Source organism: Thermobia domestica, chromosome 4 (genome assembly GCF_964235325.1).
Source record: "Thermobia domestica chromosome 4, izTheDome1.hap1.1, whole genome shotgun sequence".
NCBI lineage: Eukaryota > Metazoa > Arthropoda > Insecta > Zygentoma > Lepismatidae > Thermobia > Thermobia domestica.
This window is the reverse complement of record NC_137457.1, coordinates 42,349,251-42,374,417: the sequence shown is the minus strand read 5'-3', so window position 1 is coordinate 42,374,417 and position 25,167 is coordinate 42,349,251. Positions and strand designations below refer to the sequence as shown.

Here is a 25,167-nt window from a genome sequence, read left to right as displayed (position 1 = left end):
TTTTATACCACAGATAGTTACGGGGTCTGAAATTTGAGTTCCTTATGACACAACTGAAACAAAACAGCAATCTATTGAATGGCGGTACACTTCGTCAATAACAAAGGTGAACATTAGCAGGACTGGCAGTAGTGAACTAAATAGAAGGACAGTTACCGGTCATTTTGAACGGTGAAGTTTTTCTTCTTTTTCAATTTATCGTCTTACGTTAATTTTTTACTGTGTCTTTATAGGTCAATACTGTATTATGGTTATCATATAAATAACCAATGGCTATAGAAACTGCATTTAATTAAAGTAAAACTGATGAAAGTGAAGAATACACTGTAAATACAAAATGTATTCAAACTAACTTTCAGATGCAAGTAAACATATATAATATTTATTTATTTATCTCTATGATTTTTTCAATGAAATCCCCAACACGTTATATATACATATAATGAAATTTAAAGAGAAATCGACATAAACTACAGTTAAGGTATTTGAGTTTAAATTAAAGATATGTAACAATATATAATATTATAAAAGTAATTTAACTTAATTTTATTTACGTTATTTTTTGTGTTGTTAAATTTTGTTATTTTACAAAAGGTTTAAAATAATTATGGACTTTATTTATATTAATTATGATTTTTTTGTTTTTTGTTATAAAACAAAATACTGCGAGCTACTAATTGAATTAAAAGACTTACATAACAAGACCGTTAAATAACTTATTAAATTAGCATTATAATTTTAAAATTGTATCAGCAAAGGTTTGTAATATTGTAACATCTTTGTACTCATCTTTTCCAATAATTTCTTAAATTGGCAAAATTTATATCTGGAATTTTGTGTTCTCACATGTCCTCTGGAATGTTCTTTCTGAACTGAAATTCGACGTGCCGTCTGAAGTCGTCGCCGTATGAAAAGTTCTTTAAAAATCTGCAATCTCAGGTTTTTAGGTAGTATAAAATACTTCCTACAGAATTTCGGAGTAGTGCAAAATAGTGGAAAAAAACGAAAAATGATAACACAAATGGTAATCGATTCACCTACCTAAAATCTCGGAGTAATTTCTGATTATAAATAAATCGTTAAACAAGTCATATCTTTAAAGTATTAGGCACCTCGGAGTATGCAACTTCGATATTATTTGAGTTTAAATGGTGTTTAAAAAATTTAAAAAAAACAACTTTTATTGTTATGGTTCCTAACTTAATAATTTTAAGGACATTTTATATAAGCGAAAATTGAAGATGTGGGTAAGGTTCTTTTTAACATCAAGAAACCAGCAACACGACAAGCATAACATTCTTACTTTGGCCAAATTCCTTTATGACTATCCTTCAAAAATTCCAAGTACCTAAACATAACCAATCTAAATTTCTGAAAACCTTAAGTTTGTACAAGCGTGTTCGTAATAAATGAAATTAACATGAACGCAACGGCTTTACTAATTTTTATATCAGCTTCAGAAATCATTACTCTAATTAAGTTTTACTAGCAATTTACATAATTTCTGCTCAAAACGTAGGAGCATATTTTAAAAAATCAGATATTTCTTTAGTTTGGTCTGGTTTTTACTCAGTTGCTACAATACCCATACACAAATAAATTTAAAACAAGCCAGGCTAACAAATGACTAATGAAACTGAATTTAAATAAAGAAAGAACTTATCAAAGTAAAGAATACACTGTAAATACAAAATGTATTGAAACTAACTTTCAGATGCAACTAAACATATATACTAGTTTTTTATTTATCTCTCTGATTGTTTTCAATGAAAATTCCAACAGGTTATACATATTGTAGCGGTGTACGGATTTTAAGATTTTATTTGGTGACGGAAACTAAGATTTATCCTAATTAAAGTTGAAGAGATTAAAATACTGTGATAATGTAATGTTATGTCATATGAACACGTGTATTTGTTTGTTTACGTAAATGGTTGTATTTATGTTATGTTGTCACTGAAATCATGGTGAGACCCTAAATCGTCAGATTGTTTGTTTTGTTTTGTAAAGGTGAAATCGAAATTTTAAATGTCATCAATGTGCAATCTAGTTTGTTAAGATTCACACAATTAGAATGTGGCACAACTTTTTCAGATCTGCAGCGATTGCTAGTTTGGGAATTTGGTCACGACGTAATACGGGTTGAAACCAATGTTTCAACAATAGCTGAGGTAAACACAATTGAACGACATAGCGAATTCCAGCGTCTGGAACTGTGAACAAAAACCTCTTTTTGGAGAGGATCTGGATCAGAAGTGGATCAAAGGGATTAGATAGACATCAGAAGAGAATTAGATGCCTAGCAGTTTTCTGAGATCCATCACGACCATAAGTAGATCAAGGGTCATCTACTCTCCGTTTGACGTCCAACCATAGTCCACTGGTAATGGTTGGCTTTTAGTTGGTATTCTGTTGGAGATAACCCGCAGACATTAATCCGGTCTAGGAGGTCCAGAGCCAAGGAGTACGAATCATCAATCCAGACCGTCATCCCATAAAGACGGTATGTGTGCCTCAGCTATTTGCGCGTTGATCGTGATCCACGTTCCAGTCGTTTACATTTCTGATCTGATTTCTTTTGCTACATTCACACCAAACATACACTCAGACATTAAGACATTATTTAGACCAATACATTTATTAAACGAATTATAGAGTTTATTATCATTCCCTCTCACTTAACGTTAAAATACTTATTCTGGATAATTAGTAGTAGCAACTTCTGAACGTCAATCTTCGAATACCCCATGCTTTTAGGGCACGACGTTAGGAGGTTGTTATCGTGGAGATACTTTTGGTTCGATCCCCGGAGCGCTTGTAAAGCTCTTAGTAATATATCCAATCCTTGTATGGTAGAGACACTCTTGGTTTGAGTCCCAGCGTGGTTAAAATAAGTTTAAGTAATTAGTATTATAGTAGAGAAAAGTCAAGTAAAAACCTTACGTTCACCATTGGTATGATGCGAATTTTTGGCTCGAACCCCGACAGGCTGAAGAATAACTCATATTGTGTCTAAGTAAGTATGTTAGCCCTCACCACCCTCCCTCACTAAGTTATTAAGGTAAGTTTAAGTTATAAGTGATAAATATATTGTTAGATGACTGACAACACAGTGTTAATGAGGGCACAAAAAGCAAATAAAGGAATTCGAATAGAATTTAACGATTTGTTTAGTGTGAGGACACCTGAAAGTCGAGGACAGATAAGTAGTCAGGAAACAGCCGTCGAGCCCGCGAGTCCAAAAATAGTAATATGAAAGGACCCAGTATTCAATTTCCCGAGTAGCCCGGTATTGAAATCTTTTTCGGAAGACTACCCATCACTTTCAAATATAGACGAAAATTTGATTAATCAAGACAAGAATACCGAGAACGTAAACATGGCGTCGAATGTTACATTTTATGCTGATGTCAATAAGCTTCCGAAATTCGATCTAAAAATGACGGGGACATTGTTTCGTTTTTCGATGAATTCGACGACGCATGTCAGATGGCAGGCGTCGCCGAAAGCAAAAGAAAACAATTACTTTCGAGTATGTTCAAAGGAGTTGGGAGACAGTGGATAAAACTGTTTCTTAAGCGTAAAAACTTAAGGCCGAAATAGTAGAAGAATTTACAAGATCAAACGTAACGCTTGACATAGAAGATAGAATACGCGAACGGTTGCAACAAGAAGACGAAGCAATCATAAAATATGTTTATGATATGCTAGTTTTATGTGAGAGTTTAGACTAGAATATTTCGGACAAAAAGAAAATTGGCATAATATTGAGTGGTCTACACCCTTACTATATGGAAAAAGTAGTGACTGTGGCGTACTCAAGCTTAGATAAATTTGTTGACGATTTACAGAAGATAGAACGAAATAAGTGTAAAATTGAGAACTGGTGAAACGTGAAACAGGTAAAATCACTATAAAAAATTTGGTAAAGAAAATTCGAGAGCAAGTTGAAGACGATGAGAACGATTCAGAATTAGACCGTGTAATAGTCCGAAAAAATAAAGACGAAAATAAAATAAAGGAAGAACCGCAGAGTTTGATGCAGCTTGCCGACTTAGAGAAGAAAATCGATCAACTCCAAATTGCATTATCAGCGAAAACCCAAGATAATTAAAAACTTGAAAATAGACACAGCAAGCCAAAAAAATCAAAATTTTAGAAATAACAGGCAATATAGAGGTAATGGTAGGAAAAATTACAAGGCAAAGGTTTTGGAACAATAATGGCAACGGAAGAGGCCAAAATAATCTTTGAGGCAGTAGAAAAAAACGGATTTTCTAATAGGCGAGGAAATTGGAACGGGTATTGGCGAGGTAACAGAGGTGGAGGTCAGCGAGGAAACTGGCATAAAGATAATCATTGTCAGCATACGTGTTGTGATCAAAATCAAAGCCCACAAGAACAGATCCCCCAAAGATTCGTGCAAGTAGTACAAGCACAGATGAATGGTACAACGTACTATCAACCGATGGGTACGCAAAATTTAAACTAGGTAGGACTGTAAATGAAAGAGGGACATTTACAGAGAATAGGAATTGCAGAATACGTGAAGTAATAGCCTCTGTAGTACAAGAAAATAACATGGTGTACTTGCCATTAGATATCGAAAATAGACAAATTAAAGCTTTGTTAGATAGAGGATCGCAATTATCTATTATTAACGAAAAATTATTACCACCAAATGCGAAAGTGATAAAAAAGAAAACTAAAATACGTGGAATAACCCAAAATGTTCTTGTAATTAATAAATTGGCTATTGTAAAGTTCAAAATTTCAAATCAAACATTCCATCAATAGTTTAGAGTTATTAAAGACTTTCCGTATCAAATGTTGATAGGAAACGATTTTCTAAAATCTCAGAAATGCCAGATCGATTACGAAAATAGTAAAATATTGGTGCAAAAATTCAGAAGACCCAAAAAGAAAAACGAAAACGATCAGGAACCAAGATCAGTTTCCGAGAACACGGGAATTAATAATAGAACTAGTTTAAGACCGAAATGCGCACTAAGTCATAAAGTGAAGTTATTACCAAGAACTCGGACGACCGTTGAAGTCAATTTAGTGAACTCTTGGAATAGTAACGAATACTTATTAGAACCGGATAGGCGCCTAGAAAATCAATATAATGTTCTAATACCCAGAGCAATATTGTCTAAGGAAAATCAGAAATTAGAAATTTTAAACCCCTTAGAAATTATGTTCGAAATTATAATAAAGTAATCATGTTAACTAGAAATATGAAAATTGGTGATGCTGAAGAATGCATGAGTGAGAGAGAGTTAAGGCAGGAAGGTTTGACAGAGGATGAGATAGAGAAGGTGTTAGAGGCAAGAAGGAATTATGATAAATCTAGATTAAAATTTAGAGTAAAGACAAAACCGAAAATTAGAAGTAAATTAGAAAAATTATATTTCGATTACGCTGACGTATTCGCATGGAAAGAGAATGATCTAGGTTGTGTGAAAGGTGTGGAGCACAAGATAGAATTGGAGACGGAAGTTCCTTTCAGAAAGCAACAGTATCTGAAACCCATTGCACTGAAAGAAAAGGTCAAAGAACAGATCAATATTTTGTTAGAGCAAAATATTTTCAAAGAAAGTAACAGTTCATGTAATTCACCGATGCTATTCTTCAAGAAACCCTCTGGTGCTATCAGAGCTTGTCTCGATTGTCGCCATCTCAATCGTCATGTCAGGTTCCATTCCGTGACATTACCGCCCATATATCAAATTTTAACTCGTATGGAAGGTGAAAAATTTTTCAGCGTCTTGGACATCAAAAGTGCGTACCACCAAGTGGCTATAACGAAAGTCTCTAGGCAATACACAGCATTTAAGATCCCAGGCTTTGGCGCATACGAATACAATGTGCTGCCCATCGGACACATCCAATCGCCCGCAGTGTACACAAAGATCATGGCTATGACACTTGCTAACGTCAGTCCGGAGGCGGTGTCATATTAGATGGACGATGTCTTTATATACGTTAACGAGCAAGATAAAATGGTGTCGGTATTCAACTCCAACTTCCAAAGATTACGGAAATACGGTTTAAAGTTGTCTGTTGAGAAGTATCTATTCATGGAGGAGAAAGTTTTGGCACTAGGCCATATGGTAAGTGAAGCACAATATGAAATTAGTCCTAAAGTAATTTAAGGGGATATATGCATGCAAACCACCGAAATCTCCTAAGGAATTGAAATCATTTCTTGGTCTAACGAACTATGTCAGAAAATTCTGCAAAGAATATGCAGAAATTTCAGCAGTTTTCCAGCCATTGCTTAGAAAAAATCACAAGTTCGTTTGGACAGATGAACATCAAAAGGATTTTGAAAAATTGAAAGATGCATTGCTAAATGCACCACTCCTAGCACCTTTTCGAGAGAATTTATAGACACGAGTATATACGGATGCATCGACTAAGTCCATAGGTGCGGTGTTAATGCCAAAGCAGGAAAATAATGAATGGACTCCGATCGCGTACTATAGTAGAGTATTGCGACCGCAGGAGGCGAGAATACATATAGTAGAACTCGAAATCTTAGCAGTGGTGAGTGCATTTAAAGAATTTAACTATTATCTATATAGTAAAAAGTTTGAATTTTTCACGGACTGCAGGTGTATAAAATATCTCCAGAATACACCGAAACTATCACCTAAGTTGTTGAGGTACAGCCTTGAAATAGCTCAATACCAATACACACCTGTTCACTGCCCTGGCGAGAAAGAACCATGTGATGTGTTATCACGAAATACCGATATCCACCCTACATAGGAATACGTCTATTTAGATGCTTTGCTTATAAAGAAGATCTAGAAGTAAACATAACGCTTAGTGATGACGTGGATGTGGCGGAACTCCAAAGGAAAAATACGTTTTTGGACCGATCATGAATTCTATTGAACACCCAGAAACAGCGGAGACGAAGGCAGAAAAAAAGGCACGTTGGTACGTGATCAAGGAATGAAAACTCTATAGAACGCAGAAGAGGGAAAGTGTAATGAAGTTCCTCTTGTGTATTCCATTCGCGTTAAGGGAACAAGTTTTCAGAAACTTGCATTGCTCAATCTACGGTGGATGTCACTACTCCTACACCAAATGTTATAACATAGCACTAAAATCGATCTATTTTCCCAACATGAAGAAGTTCTTCCAAGAAAAGGTTAGTCAATGTGTGAGCTGCCAAATTCAGAAACGGAAGGCCGGTCGAAGGCCGTTACACCCACAGACATATCCCCGATACATGCCATTTCAGTATGTAACGATGAATGAAATCGGACCTTTTAAACGTTCAAGGAATCACTGGAATAAGAATGTTATTGTTTTCGTTGATAGTGCTACGAGATATGTTATCGCTAAAGCAGTTCCAGCTATTACGTCTGAAATAATAAGTGAATCAATTTTTGAGGAATTAATCACAAAACATGGCATTCCCGAAATTTTATCTATGGATCGACATAGTACTCACCGTAGCAAAGTAATGGAAGAATTAGCAGAACGTTTCGGTATGAAATTAAATTTTGCACATACCGATGTCCAGTATAATATAGGTACCGCTGAACAAGCAATAGGGTCAATTCAGCAGGTAATGAAACACTATATTGATAGAGAATTCACAAATTGGGACGAGATTCTTCCATGCATTGTGTTTAGAATGAATACTCAAGTTCACGATGGTACAAAGCATTCGCCATACTATCTACTGACAGGACTTGAACCCAGAACGTTCCTACAACAAGATCTGGAAATTCCCTGTGAGTACGTTGAGAATGATGCGCGATTCCAAACCGTGAGGGAAGCCAGAAAAGTAGTGTACCAAAATCTACAAAAAAATTTAAGTCGCAGAAAAAACAAGTCCCAACCTAGAGAAGAAATTGTCCCAACCTAAGTTTGACATTGGACAGAAAGTTTGGATAAAGGAAATGCCAAGAGCCGGAATCCCAGCATGTTTTGGGGGAAGGTTTAACATCCGAGGCATTATATAAGAACGTATGAATAACAATTCATATAAGGTGAAATATGAAACCAAGAAGGGTCAAGAGAAAATTGATAAGATGGACATTCGTCGATTAAAACCTTTCGTTGGACCGAAGAATAGAGAAAGTTACAATGATTAGGATGATTCAAGTTCAGATAGCGACGACTAGAAAGAAAAGAAAATAAGAAATGTAGTGTGAACCTCAGGGTTTCACAGACTCGATTACCACTACCAATAATGTTTGTTGCTGTTGAAACAGAAAAAAATGTAAACAACTTAAATTGTTTATAAGTTTGAATTATTTTAATAGGTCATCTGTAGACAAAATACGTTTATCAGTGAACAGCAAGCTGGAGCGCCGTTTAACAACCAAAGTCCGTCCGAAGCCGAAGGAATTGTCGGGTTCCGTCAGAAAATCCTGAACTGGTAAACATGTTCTGTTTACAGAAATTAGAGAAAATAGAAATATATAGTATTTTTTAAATTAGAGAAGTCATAATCTATTAGTGAAGCAAATTATCTAAGGTTCTTATACAACATAAATAAATTAAATAAAAATATGTTGAACAAATAAATAAATAAATAAATAAACAGTTAAATCATATCTAAATAAAAGATTTAAAATTAATTAAAATAAATAAAGTAATTCAGTATGTAGAAGAGAATAAGTAATTTCAGGTTTTAATTATTTACAGTAAAAACCATTTTGACGAATATAATTTTGGGAATGAGAGTGATGACGGTGTGCATAACAGAAGACGATCATCAGCAGGTCACTTTGCCAGAGATTGCTATGGCGTTAGTGCAGGACGCTTATCCTGTGCACTCAACAAACATGGAGTACACAACTATAAAATTGCATTTAAACTTTCAAGAAGCAGTGCCGGTGCATGATAAATGTACAGATGCGCACGACATTTTAAACGAATATGCGACTAAAGAACGAGAATTTAGGAGAAATATTGTAAATGTATTGCCTTGTCACTTTGTGTATGCAAATGGCAAGACTAAGTGTATTCAGAATTATATAAGTAAAAGATTTATATTCTATTGGTTGTTAGGTTTGTCATCTATTGGTTTATCAACGTATAATTTGGTACATAATGAACAATTGTCATATTCGGTAGAAAAACTTGCTAAACATGAAAACTTCCTATCTAATGAAATTAAAAACTTAAAAACATCCTTTAATAATGAAATTTCTCTGGTATATGGTATCGTAGTAGAAGTACAACAAGTTTTGCAAGGATTTAAAAGTAAAATTCAGGAATTGTGTTATTACTTACATCAATCTCAACGCAAGATACTTGGATATTGATAATGATACTTTAATATTGATACTAATATTGATACTTGAACTTGAAAATAAAATTGAAAGAAAAATTGACATAAACTACAGCGGAAATTACAAGAAAGTAACATTTTTTTCTTTCTGACATCTTTCTAATCAAAGCCGTCATCTATGTCAACACACGTGGCACATTTGTAAAGAATAGTCCCAGAAGATGAACCACATACGAGTTTCATGCACTGTGGACACACGTTTTTAATTTTTTTGGACTATTTACATCCTCCTATCGCAGGTCTTCCGCCTTTCTACCTTCGGTATTTCGGAGGTGACACTGAGTGAATGAAAAGGTTTTTTTCCTTGAGTGTACAAAAGTAGAGGAGAGTTCTTTTGCTAATTTGAAAAGAAACATTCGGCGAGTAACTTTTGTTCCTGCTTTCTCTGTGTTAAAGATCCAGACGTTGATTTCTGCGAGGTCTAGGACGTTGAAAAACACGTGCATAGGCCACATGCGGCATCCAAACTTGACAGTACACAGACAAGACATCTCGTCTGATACTTGCTCTTCCCCTGGTAGGACGTAATTGTTGTGTCACCATATTTCTTAATATGGTATCATACAACGATAAAGCAGTAGACTATGCTGATGGAGAAACTTCTCTTCGTGTTTTCGTCAGTGTGATTGTATTCTCCTGCTTCAACAGCTCTGCAAAATGTTTGGCTGTGAAGAAATTGTCATATGCCACATTTCTTCCTTTCAAATGATAAGGTTGCATGAGACGTGGGACATGTTCTGTAACAGGTATGTTAGTGTTCCTTTCATCTTATTTACGCAAGTAAGGAAATCCATTAACTATGTATTTACTATTCGCATTCGCATAACTTAAAATCAAATTTATCTGGTTTGTTACTCATGCATTGCATATATATATTGTATTGTATCGAGCTTTATATGGATAGAGTTATATGGATAGTGTGGATCAACAGTCATAAATGCACCTGGTTCATAGTTCCCAATAAAATTAACAACATATGGATTCCGGATTTGGGAAGCAGCTGCGAAGCCATTGAGTCTCTTGGCACGAGTTGCTTGCCATCAAATCTTAGAAACCGCATGACTTCTAGGAACTTGTATCTTCCCATGGTGCAAAAAAAGTGGGGCCCCCACACTTACGACCACAGATGTTTCGAGGTGAAATTATTTTCTACATACACTCCACGTACATTATGCCTGTCGCAGCTTCTAATTGGTCGATATCAAATTCCAATGTGTCTTCCTACAAAGCTTCTCGGGCTCTAATTTGTGAACAGTTTCTTATGTTTTGTAGAATACTACGGCCTATCACTAGTCACCATGTACTCAAATGACTCCAAGTGATTATAAGCTTCTTAGCGTTATACGTTGATCCAGGAGTTGCGGCGCCCTGTTCTTCCAGGTGCATGTCCTGGTGCAATTTGAGTACACATTGTTCCGTCGACTGCAGTTTTGCATTTCCCACATACGGATGTTGAGATACAGGGCATTTTTCCCGTTTTTTCCTTGGCTGCGAGTACAAATTTCTGGTATCATTGAAATCGAACTAGATAGGCAGTGGCTCGTTTGAATATTAATCTTCCGACTCTGATGATCCGCCTAGTTCTATTGCCAGAAGTTTATATTCTTTGTCCTCTTTAGATTCTTTGTCATCTCCATCCAACTCATAACACTCAAATAAGTCTTCTCCTTAAGAATCTTCTTTTGGTATACTGCTCAAATAATTCACCGGAACGAAAACACGATCCTGTCATAATAATGAGGAGAGCAAAACTTCTACAGAGCCGACATAATAATAAACAAAAGCATATAAATAATGTTTACTTCCACTAAAGAAAGTATACTGGCGCGAGAGGGATGGAAGAACAAACTGAACACCGTTTATCGCAATAATGAAATAAAAATAAGCTAAGCTTATGAAAAAAATCATTGTCGTGGCTTTACAGGCATAAAAGGCAAGAAACATGTCACCTCTCATAATGGCGGCAACAGTCCTTTAAAAAAAAATTATTATAATTCGTCCAGTTTTTTAAAAGTCATTTGTTTTTTGAGAAATGTTAAACCTCCAAGGTGCGTTAAAAGTCATTAATTATGGGCCATCAAAATGAAAACGTAGGCTACTTACTAAATGTTAAACATTGCTCACCGGTCAGATTGACCGCTTCCGTCCTTGTAGTGTTAAAATAAAGCGATTCTTTAAACCCCAATATGCACAGTGTTTTGGGACAAACAAGTCATTTTACTAATTTACAAACAATCCATTCTACTAACCACGAGAAGCAACAATCAACAAAAATATTTATTGCGAGATGCTTAAAAAGCTGCGCCGTGCAATTCGGAACAGGAGCAGAGGAATGCTCTCGAAGGCTGTGGTTTTTATTCAGGACAACGCCCGACCGCACACTGCGAAAGTAACCAAACAACTCCTTGAAAGCTTTGGATGGGATACTTGTTGTTATTCTCCTTTCAGTCCCGTCCTTGCTCCTAGCGACTTCCAACTAATTCTGCATCATTTTACAACGATGGGGAGTACAAAGAACATGTTACTGCATCGCTGACAACACAGACGGCAACAATCTATGACGAAGGAACAGATAAACGTATACCACGCTAAATGAAATGCCTAGAAAATTAGAGGAGCTATGTAGAAAAGTAGTTTAATCTTATATTTTTTTGTGCAATACATTGTTTTTTATCTGTACTAGATTTCTTTTTCAATTATCAAACGGAACGTACTTTCCGAACGCATTTCGTATTGATATCTTGAGTTTTATTATGAATACCATAGTCTGTATATTCCTGATTCTTCATGTCTACATCTGTTGACGGTGTGTGAACTACAAGTTGGATGACGAAAATCGACTTTAGTAATACTTAATGTTGTTATACCAAACTAAGTTTCCCTCTGTATCAAAGAATTGTTTCTGCGTAAAATAATGTTACGAGTTATTCCATCTGTTCCATGTATGAAATAAATTATTAAGAAATGCAGGAAATAAATTACTAATAATGTAAGAGATCAGATAAGAATGTGCTTTGGAAGAAAGAAACGAGAGAGTAAACATACATAAGCGTATCTAACTTTACATAATATTTTATAACCCAACGCCACTAATGTAAGATAATGTAGGAGAAATTGAGGCCTATTCCGGAAGAAGGGCACATAGAGCGTTTCCGTGAATGGAAAAAATGAGCCTTAAAGATTTTATCAGAGCATATGTTATTCCTATATGCTCTGATAAAATGTTTAAGGCTCATTTTCGTCATTCACGGAAACGGTCTATGTGCCCTTGTTCCGGAATAGGCCTCAATTGAAGAAAGCAATTAATAATAATAAATATGAAAATATAGAAATAAAATTTGAAAGAAGAATGTTCCCCCAAAAACGTAACATTGCAAATTTAGGAATTAGATTTCTGGGCGGTCGGCATCTAAAGCCATCTAGCCCGTCACATTTGAGGGATAACGTCAATCGGCTTGCACACTATCCGGGGAGAGGGAAGGATGAATAATTGGGAAAAGAAGGAAGTTGCCTGTGATTAAAGGAACCACCCGAACATTTGCTTGGTATGTATGTGGAAAACCCAGGAAACGATAGTAAGATTGATTTTTTTTAATTCTTCAAAACGGATCTTGCATATGTGTTTGTGTGTTGATGTAACAGTAAGTTCCCAAGTGTTAAGATTAATTTCCTCTCAATTTTTATCTACAGAACAAATGCTTTTTCTTGAAAGCAAGGTAGTGCTAGCAATAGAAGACTAAAGGCCATAAATAAAATTAAAACGGAACTAGGGTAACTCGATGTCAATGATTGATTGAACAACACGTTTGGCAATAGCGGGTATAATGGAAGATTTAAGAGTACACCTGATGTGGCGCGTGTGGCTAAGTGGACAGCTTATGTGATTGTTGTTTTAAGGTTCCTGTGTTCGAATCCCAGCCTGGATAAAGACTTACTTTTTGAGGGAATTAAACAATATTAGTCATGTTCTTGATTTATGCTGAAACAGATTTATCCTATAAAGTTAAAAAAGTGACAGACACAGGGGTCGGGGGAAAGAGACAGATTCTTTATAATTAAGCGTTAAAATTTAATTGATTGCAATGTATTTCGCTCTTCTTTTTTCCTTTTTACTTCTCTTCACATTTTGTTCCACATTCCATATATTTGGGGGGATTGCTTCATGAGTATTATTGCTTTCATTTTATTTACATTAATTCCTATCTCTTAAAGCCTAACGTGAATTCTGCAAATTCATCTTGTGGCTCTTTCTATAAGTTATGATCTAAGATAGTAATACTTCGTGCTTCAAGTTCAGGAATATATTGGCATGTTTTCGGGCGTGCATTTTCTGTCATGTTGCTTGTCCAAACATCAGGCATGCAATGAAACTATTGTGTTACAGGTAAAAGATATCATTTATTATATTTCCAACCTGTCCTTTCTAATGTTTTGTGACTGAACATTTAAAGTTTTTGATTCAAAAATACAAATCGGGTAATCAGAGCTATATATATATCAGAATAGAGGCACCAAATTATAGTGAAGCACAGGTCTCTACTTGCAACAGATATCGAATATCCAATATTCTGGCACACAAAAGATATTCAACAACAAACGGAAAGAGAAATACAAGAAAAATCAGATTTTCATATGACAATTTTATTGCAACCCAATCTGTGTTGGTGTACTCGACTGTATACTCAACGTTAAAACAAATCAAGGCAAACAAAATTACAAATACTTGTATTGGTTAATTAGGTAATTACCATAAGAATCCAGGCTCTAAACTTTCATTTAAAATTTCAAATGTTTAATCTGATTAATTTAGTTACAGTATAAAGTGTTGATTCTAATAAACTTAAGTCTTCAGAAGATATAATTATAAACACAAAAATTCATGGTATACGGGGTGTACAGTCTTGTATCCTCGAATACACCCCTGTGCTCACTGTTAAGAAGTTAAATTACTATACTGTTTAATATACTTCTGTTTCAGCGTTAAAGAAAGGACAATATTTTTTTCTGAAGAAGGTTTTAGTCAATGTAACTAGTTAGTTCCTCATCATGTTTCCAGCTACGCCTGTTCATAGTTGTCACGATAATCCCCAAATTTATAAAGACTGAATTGATCAAGAACCACACGAAAAGTAGTATTCAGTTTTTTTCTATATTATTCCGTAAAATGGTTTAATGGTAATATTGTGAATAAACATTGCCCAACTCAAATGTCCCAGGGACTTTTGTTTGTTATTTCACCAGTGTCATAAAAGCATGAAGTCCTTATGACATTTTTGATAACGCGTGTAATGTGTATGAAAATGATTGAATGCTCACCAGACGCATTATTAATAACAAGATTAATAGTCGAAACAATTCTTATTCTAGTCATTGCAAAATTAATAATACCAAGTTTTCTGTAATAAATCTTATTTCAATTTGTTGCCTCATGAGATTAAATGTTATCTATTTTAAAGAAATAATTACTGTATTTTTAAGGCACAATATGCACTGTTGCTGGCTGGGGAGCTCTAACTATAAACGGCGAATTTCCATTGATTCTACAGAAGGCTAGTATGACAGTCATAGATACTAACATCGTTGCTGAGTTATTTGACATCATTGCTAAGATAGTTGAAACAATTGATCCAGCTCAGAAATTTGATTTCAATTTGGACTATTACCACATATGCCTTTTCCCAACTGGAGGATCAACAGCTGGTGTAAGTATTTCACACTGTATTTACTGATATGTACTCTTGATAAATTTTGGAATGATATAGTTTTCCAATATTACTAGAAGTAATTAATAATTTATCTTGTGATGAATCTAAAGAATTATAGGTGTTTATGAATACAATTCGAAAATCAAACGATAACAAAAATTTAAAGCTATGTACCTAATAAAAGTTTCTCTAAACGGCACGTGTTTTCTGCCCAAACCTTTGCAATCAATGTATTACTTTTTTGGGTTAACTGGAATTGTCACTGCTTCGTCTTCGAAATCTAGATTGAATATATATTTCTTACTGTTCATCTGCTCGATGAAAAATTGCTGTATATAAATTTAGAGACTGAAAGAATTGCACAAAAAGGAAAAAGTATTGGCGGGGAAAAAAATTGATGCTGTTGACCAAACTCTTCATAGGTATGCTTTTACTTGGTGGTCTTGGGAAAAACTAGAATGCACAATCAATGAAATATTTATTAATGGACATTCAAACGCAATTTGCAGGAAAAAGTCTGTAAATTCTTTCCTGAATATATATCGTATTTTACGGTTTGTTAATATACGTACTCCAAGTACCACATCACAGACAGATGCCCTTGCAAGTTTTGTATTTACATACAATACATTTACAGTGTGTTTACATTCTATACATTTACAATACAATTATATATAAAAATTGTACGACGTCTGTAACACAAGAGGTGAATTTTGTAATTGATGTTCAATTTTGTGTATTCTAGGAGTAAATCACAGTTCTTCTAATTCTTGACACAAAAGCCTGAAAATAGCTTCATTTTTAAAGAAATATGCTTCTAATTTATAACGTCCTTAAAAAGAAATAACACAAAGGCAGCTAACAAGGCTGATGACAACAGTAATTTTTCCCTAAATGTCGCCTTGAAACATACTAGTATTTTGAAATATGCAACAGGGAGAAATGTGGAAACTTTTCAAGTTTGGGTCTGGCTGAGCAGTTGCTAGGTAGCAACATTTATTTTGTGAGAGCAATGAGAAGTTAATATTGTTTTGAACGAGTTTTGTTAAACACAATACTGAAAAGTATTTTAGAACAGAAACTTAAATAAATATAGCTTTATAGTATTGATCTATATAATTACTTATATTACTTCTTCGCATAAAATTCCTAAACTTTATTAAAAGTTATGTTAAATAGAATGCTCTGAGCATAGGCTTGTATCGTATCTAACCACACAAACTTACATCTAAAATTATACCTACTTATCACCTATCATAAAACGAACACCAGTGCAGGGTGTTCATTTCGTCTTTGAAAACATCGTTTATCATCTATACGATTTAATGCTAACTTACTTATTACTATACTAAATATATCATGCTTATAATTTCTAATCAAACTCATTGTTCATCCGTTGATTGAAAAAAAAGCTCGTGTAATCGTTGAGTGTAAGTTCTTTATATATATCACTTCTGTTAACAATCTTCGGTTTTTACAACATTACTTCTTATCGAACTTGCATTTAAAGTTTTTGTCTATTACATCCATTTGAGGTGGTTTTATAGAGTACACATTATTTTTTAAACCTTCAAAGTTCTATAAATGTGTCTTTAACTTCATCCTTTATCTTACCAAGTATTTTCTTATTTATCTCTGGTATCTTGTATGTATAATCTTGAGAGTAATCACTTGTGTCGAAGGAAAAAACATAATCCTTTAAGTCATAGCACACGTGATTCGTTTGAATATTATAAATATATCTATCTCTATTACAATTTTCTATTTTATCATTATATTTTGGTTTCATCATATTATAATGGAAGTTGTACAATTAATATATTGATAGGTCTAAGATAGTCATTCCAACATATGTGTCTTTATTAAAAGTCAATATTATTGCATATAGATTCTCTGTATAAAAATTCTTTCAAAATTCAGTTGAGCAATTAATTTTCCCACTCTTGGTGGATCACATTCTATTTTAAAAGACTTATACCTTCTTATCATAGTTTCCATTCTTTTCCCGAGTGTTATTCATTGGGCTATATAAGTCTCACTCAAAATCATTTGTTGTTATAGTTTTCATCAGTGTGTTTAAATTTATATAACATTAGTCGGCATGAGAATCCTCCCACGAGAGTCAAAGGGTGTACCGGATAATGTCGAGAAGCTGATTTAGAATATCTTACCGAGAAAGTTCCAGCACGTAACGTTTCTTTCGTTTTTTTGGCCGGGTGCTGTTTCCATAATTGAGAGAAAAATCGTATTTTTCGTATCTAATATGTTTTTTTTTCGCGTTTGGAGTAATAATTCTGATTTTTTACGAGGGTGAAAGGGTGTACCGGATAGATTTCGAGAAGCTGATTACTTATATCTCATAGAGAAATTTACGCAGGTAAGGTTTTTTTTTTCTGGCGGGGTGCTGTTTCCATAATTGACAGAAAAATTTAATATGTATTTTCCGTATTTGGAGTGCACAATTCTGAATTTTTACAAGTATAAAATGGTGTACCGGATATATTTCGAGACGCTGATTAAGAATATCTTAACGAGAAAGTTCCAGCACGTAACGTTTTTCTTTTTGGCGAGGTGCTGTTTCCATAATTGACAGAAAAATCGTATTTTTCGTATTTAATATGTATTTTCCATGTTTGGGGTGCATAATTCTGAATTTTTGCGAGGTTGAAAGGGTGTACCGCATAGATATCGAGAAGGTCATTACTAATATCTCATCGAGAACGTTCCAGCACGTAAGGTTTTTTCTGGCGATGCGCTGTTTCCATTATTGAGAGAAAAATCTATTTTTCTTTTTTAATATGTGATTTCCGTGTTTGAAGTGCATAATTGTGAATTTTTACCTTAATTCAAGAACTGTTACTAGGCTATATCCCGGGAATATTCTTTTCTCTAGCTCACGATCCCCGGAAACGTACCCCCTCCTTTGGGTTGCAAAGATTTGTTATTGTTCCACATTGCATACACTGAGACCTAGGAGTTATTGACGGAGAAAGGTTTCGTAATCAACTTGCTATCATTCGTCGGATCCCTTTTGTGTAGACGACAGACAGATTGTTAAAAAAAGGCATCAAGAAATACACCACGTTGTCGCGTGAAACAAATATTTCAGTTTCTAGTTCATCTTCGTGTTAGAGGGTGGTGTTATGCTGTGTCTGTGTACACAGTAGGTGAAAAATACTTCTGGGTGAAATATTGACGTTTGTGTTAAACGAACATGCCGAGAGCTCGCAACAATTTGACAGATTCATTCTGCTACATATGTGGGGAAGTGATTTTACCCACTCATTCTACCTAAAAAAAATTACAGTTACCTTTCCTCTTAGAGAACAAGGTTTACTGTAAACCTAAACTGTACTTATCCTATTGAAACTTTCTATAGTGCGTTGTCTAAGGCAAAGACGAGGCTTTCAGACACCGGTACGTTTGTGTCCAAGAAGAGGGAAATAATAGACACACAACAGATAATTTTTGCAAAATTTCACTCTAAAATGTGGAATTAAAATTTTCTGTAGCTGGCGTCACTGCTACCAAACAGATCAATCTATCTCAAATTAAAAAGTGGTACACCACTAATATATCGTACAGCTATGATGGCGATATTTAAGGAACACATCTTCTAATTACCATAAATGTATTACGGTAAACAGAAAGGTAGGGAAAACCACAAAACATCTTTCAGTTTTACGTCCCACGCTTATGCCGGTTAGGCTAAAGGAAACGGTGATGATAAGAAATGAACGAAATGGTGAAATGAAGGAAGTGGGAGTAAACGGGAGAGCCCCGAGAAAACCCACCTGCTCGGTGTTTGTGCACCACAAAGTCAACACGGAGCGAGTTGGGTTCGAACCACGGACCCCAATCACAGGAGGTGAAGGACAGGATCCATCCGAGGTGTCTACCGTGTAAGTCTTAAGAAAGTTTCTCTTCAAGAAAGGAAGCTACAGAGAAAAAGAAGTAAAGGACATTCGAAATTCTAAAATTTTCGGATTTTTGACTGTGGTGAAAGGAAATTCGACAACCAGAAGAAAAATAAATTAGTATGATAAACTATGGTCCAATCATCTTTTGCAACCATTTTTTGTCCCGATATCTTAATTAGTGTCCACAGAGGTGCGGATAAAAAAAGTGACACACCTTTGTGTGCCCCTTTGGCGACGTGGTTCCGAAATTATTACGAATGTATATTTTATTACATTTTTTGACTTATAACTCGTGTTGTTGTAGTAGTTATAGTCTCGACTAATTATATTATCGTTGTTGTAAACAACAACTTTAGAAGGAAATTTTTCTCTTCTTTTTACATCTCAGTTCCAATACTGTTGGAGAGAAATGCAGGGTGTTTCAAAATGGATGCCAATGTTTTATTCTTGCTAGTACTTACTTCATTTTACGTACAATTATAAACAATACATTAAGTAAAAGAGCACCTCAAACAGTCTTTGCTACATGTGCTAATGTGAGATTATTCGTCACAGGAACAGATCTAGTCGATAGGCCAGAAAGACTCATAACTTTTCCGCCATACGCCACAAAACAGAATAAATTTAGGGGAGTCTGGTTTCAGCTGTATCAACTCCTGAGGATTTGCTGACCGCCGGATGCGACCACTATGAGTGTTCTCTTAGCTCTTAGGTGAAATGTTGATTTATTACTGAAGATTACAGATCCAGAAAATCTTTGTTATACAGCAATATTTCATTTGCGAAATTGGCACGTAAACCGTAGTCTGTAGGCTTTAGACCTGCAGCAACTCCAAAAATAGGGACGTAGTTGCAAGCGTCTCCTTAATATTCTTCACACAGATGGTTGCACTGTAACAACAGATTCAGTCTTTAATGAAACACAAAAAGCTTTCTGCTCTCTAGTCTCCATCTTTGAACTAATAGCTGTTTCTAACGGCAAACAAAGGGAACAGGGAATGTGCGTACAGAACTGTTTGAGCTGCTGTTTCATTTGATAATATTTATAATTGTAAGTTAATTGTAATAGATTCTACAAAGGTTCAAAACCCTAATATTCATTTTGAAACACACAGCATTGCTTAAAATTGTGTCATCCAATATTCAGGTATTGTATGTACACATGAGGGCTGGCCTTAGAGACTTTGTCGCCCAGTGCAATGGGATCATTTGCGGCCTTCCCCTTTCTGCAGAATGAACAAATCTTAAAAGTCACGATTTTAAGTATGCTATTCCAGCATGAACAACGAAGGGGAGGAAGAAAAATGCATTCGCACTCAGAAAGGCTTAAATACTACAAATATAATCTCGTGTCTGTTTTTTCTTTAAATAATAATCTATTATGTTAGTGAAGATAAAGCAAACATCTAAAAAATGGTAACTTTTTTTATAGAATTTAATATCGAGCTTCAATCTCAATATATAAATTTGCAATTAAAATGCAAATAGCTTTTTATCTTTATTTCTTGATTTTACTTCTACATCTGTTATTTTTTTGTTAAAATACTTGTTTCCACCTTCATTGATAATGAACTTATTTGTGACAAAGAAAATACTTGGTACCTCATCAGAACTGTGATAACTAACTAAATGGAAGAGGTGTTCGAGAATTGAGTTCTTGCATTTGACAAAAATCAAGAAATTTGTGCCGGGATTTATTTAACCATTTGCTTTAGCGTTGTCCATGTGACCTTAAACTAATGCGACCTAAACATAAATTTATGAATGTAGTATTCAAATAGGAGGTCAGCTTAGTAAGTGTAACTACCATAATCATGAAGTCTGTTTTCAACAAGAAATATTTAATTTAAATAATATACTTATGACAGATTTTGTCGAACCTTCCAAACTCGGCGCTCCATGCAAATGCACGTGTTGCACATATGGTAGAGCTCTGCATATCATATACAGCTAGTCGACAAATTATTTATATATGATATTTAGAAAAATACTAGTAGGCGAACTAGTATTTGTTTTCATCTATAGACAAGTTATTTGTATTTTATACTGTTCGTGACATTATTTTCGTACTTATTAAAACCCTATTTTCACGAAAAAAAAACGAACAAAATTCCATTTCTACTTTTATTTCTTGGTTGATATTGATGAAAACTGCTGAAACCCGAATTATTAGTAAATATGCTACTCATATAAATTATAAGATATTTGTAGCGTATCAGTATCTAGCGTTTAATTTATTTTTCATTTTACGGTAGTTATACCTACATAAAAATATTTAATACTTAAATAGACGTAACATGCTTTACAAATCACTATTTGAAAAAAAAACGAAATATGTAAAAAAAACGAGATTCAATGCTTTTTTCCTAAAAAACGTACATTTCTGAAAAAATACGAACGTTTTTTTCTATGTACAACCGTATTTATAAGTCATTTGTTCTCTCGGTACATTTGATGCTGATTCTTTTAAACTACATGTTCATATATCAAATGACTATATATATGAATTTAAATTTGAGTTCCAACATTTTTACTGAATGGTATATATCGTTGTTAGTTTTTAGATATTAAATCTACTTGTTCATTAATATATCCTAGCTCTTTAATAAATAAAAAATTGGAATCATATCCCGTTAACTTATGTATAATCTCTGGCACAAACTTTGGTACTACAACTTTAAATTACAATTATTACATAATGCAGTTAAAACTTTTACAATTATGTGATCATAGTGTCTAGCTTTATGATTTTATTTATTATAGTCTACTTTGCAGTAGGAACAATGTGCACATTCTTTGAATTATTTTTTTATATAAGTTTTAAATGTAATTCGTTATTTTATTTATATATATATTCGATATTTGTTTAGCTTCTTTCTTTAGAATTCTTATCCACTTTTTAGCCGCATATTTACCTCTATACTTAGCAGTATCAGTTTTACTTCCATCATTTTTTACAATATAATAACATAATATGAATGGCTTATCATGTTGACATTTCTTCGTACATGATTCTTTTCCTCAATGACGTTCCTCACAAAACATAATATTATACAAAATAAATATAAATCACAAATGGCATTTTCATCGTATATTGGTAGTTTTGAAACTATGCTTGTTTATCGTTTGCTTGCGTTTCGATTTCAAGAACTTCGTAAATAGAGCAATTTTTCCCGTCTGTATGTAATAAATTTTGTGAGTAAAAGTATAATTAACAACAACCACATAAATATTTTCGTTCACTCCATTTAGTAACTTGACTGCTAGCTCATCTACTTAAAACTTTAATCCAACAATAATGCGATTTATTCATTTCTTTTGTATATAATAAAGTCATATGGATGTCTTATTATTTCGAGTCTGATTTTATACGTACACCATATAGTTTTCGTTGCATATATATATATATATATCGTTAATGTATTATGTTAATCGAAATACCAAGGCTTCTTTCAATTTTTGGAACATCACTTAGATTTACTGAAAAATCAATAGCTTTTTCTTGTAAGTCTATAAAACATGGTTATGTTTTTTTATGATGATTGCGGGTCTTTATAATTTCATATGGTAGTTCTATATGAGATGATCCTCTATATGGTGCATATCTATTAACAGCAAATTCTCAATAGTTAATATCCACAAGAGCCTTTCCAGAACCTCCAGCATGTACCACGTCCATTCTTGTTTTTAATACTTTTCAGCATTAGTTATGAATTATTTAGAATGGTTAATTTTAAAACTTCATTGTTATTAGTGTTTAAGTAAAACTTCTGAATTTCTTCTCCTTTCTTATATTGGCAATTTATTAATATATTGACTTTTCACGAGCCATGTCTCTGTAAGCGATATTTAGTATATTTATTTAAAAATACAAAATACTATACGATTCATAAAATTAATTTACTGCGTCATATAAGGTCTCCCGTATCTCATTATTTTATATGATCTTTCTACTGCATTATATATCCCTTCTAATATTATCGTCAGTATCTATTTCATTATATTGCTCTTCTAATATATCGTCAACATCCTTTTCATTGCTATATACTCTGTCTTCTCCTTACATACCGCTACTTCCTCTTAAAAACATTCTGCACATAGGACAAAAAATATTTTCACTTAAGCAATTAACTATACATTTAACACAAAATGTATGGTTACAGCTAGTTTTTAAAATTATGATTTTGACTGTTTTCATATCTGGCATTCAGTTTTACTCTCTACTGATTCTAAACCGCTTGCTATTAGTATTAATTTATTTTTGAAAGATTCACTTAAATGTTTGTTTGTTTTTACGAATCAAACTATATTTATTTTCTTTTTAATTTTCATTTTCAAGTCCTGAGAAAGCTTTCCACCATAATAGTAGGCCTATATTAGCGAATCTAAATTTATACATTTGTGTGGATATTTAAGATGAACTTTTCTCTCTTACACAGCAATGTACCATTTGACCATTTAACATTAGCTTTTGTATTTTCCACTTATAGGTTCATCCAACAAACTTGAAATATTTTCCCAATTTATAAAATCACTAAAATTATTTATTATGAATTCTGGTTCATATCCTTTAAGTCAGCCACATCTTGAAACCAGATTCCAATTTAATTTGCCTTTAAACGTTTCTAAAAGTGATGTTTTAAACTACTTGTACTGAATTGTATTCCTGTCTAATAAATCTTTAAAATCATTAAGAAATTCAATAAATATACGTTTAACAAAATGCATATTGAGAACAATTAATGCCTGATATTACATAGTGTTTAAATTCTAATACAAAGGTCTGTGTAATGTGAGAATATTTCCTACAGGATTTCGAATTGTTTTCACATATTCCTGTCAACTTTAATTTTTCTATTTACTTCCTTATGGTCTAACAAAATACTAATGATACATTACCGGTTATTGCTTCAAAATTTATATGATTATTAAATCTTTTATGAAGGAAAGTGTAAGTGGACATTGTTATGAAATGCATGTTAAACTTACTTTTTCTTTAAAGTAATAAGGAAACTCATCAGAAGTTCTCTTTTATTTAGAGATCTGTTCCCACGCTTCAATGTCTGATTCATTAAGCACTTCAATGAGAGTATCTCTACAGATAGGGCAACCAAAATATTCTAGGATGTATTTCGGATCTGATTTAATAATCATATCTCCCCTATTAGCTGTATTTTCGATATCACTTTCATGTTGTTTGATGAGTTCAACAAGGTTTGCTTTCCTTAGTCGGGAATTACCTTTTATTCTAGTTTCCTTGCATTTATTTCTTAATTCTACTAAAGTATATCTATTAATCATATGTATTACATAAATATAAAAAATAGGTAAATTCCATTTTAAATATAAAATTTTCATGGGTTATCCCTTTAGTTTTGGTTTGTGAGAAGTCGAATATAAATCTGATAGAAACTTGTGTAGATGCAAAGGTAATCATCTTCGTCACCATTAGTAAAACTAGTGCGGTTATGTACCGAAAGAGAGACTTGAACACAGACAATTTACTTTCTCATCTGTTTTGTGATTCTTTTCTTACATAACAATAAGGTGCTTTTTGTAGCTAATCCCGATTTGGGGAGACAAATTTTCTTTTATAATCGGGTTGTGTAATTAAGGGGTAATCGATTTCGTTAGCCTGAAAATTCTAAAGTAAAGTTCACGATCGTTGGTAAAAAATAGAATAGAAGGTTTGGCTCCGGTATGGCCCCCTAGCTTCTCAAATGATTTACGATTTTCTCTCTTAGAACAGGCGCTGTTCTATAGCGCATTCACCGTGAAGCTACATCAGATTACACCAAGTGAATCGAAACCTCCAGAAGTGCTTTCGGTTTCCTTATTACACTATAAAACTATTTCAATCACTACGGAGCGATATTTTATTAAAACTAATGTGCAAATGGTGAAATTTTTAAGAAGAGATTTAACATAGGGATGGTAATTTAAAAAATCTAACCATTGTGTTATCTTCAAATAATTTGAAAATAAATCATATTTTCGACGTTCTTTTATAATTACCACCAAAACTTTACCGTGATGTCTACTATCTAAAACACCTAATAAATCTTGAAATTATTTTTCCAAACTATCCTTTTGCTATATCTATCTTAATACCAGTTTTAATTAAATAAGAATACCCAGGTTTTATTCTTACAGTTTTGGAACAATAGAGATCATAGCAAGCAGAATCCATTATCACAACTATAGGAACAACACTATA

The 25,167-nt window shown here is 33.6% G+C and overlaps 1 protein-coding gene across 1 annotated transcript in view; it reads left to right on the top strand.

Moving 5' to 3' along the window:
• The window catches only part of LOC145683304 (brachyurin-like), a 550,784-nt gene that overhangs the window by 448,920 nt on the left and 76,697 nt on the right, over positions 1–25,167 (top strand). The window contains exon 7 of the mRNA XM_081754666.1: positions 14,804–15,027. Within this exon, the coding sequence (XP_081610792.1) occupies positions 14,804–15,027 (224 nt within the window). The remainder of the gene's footprint in view (positions 1–14,803; positions 15,028–25,167) is intronic.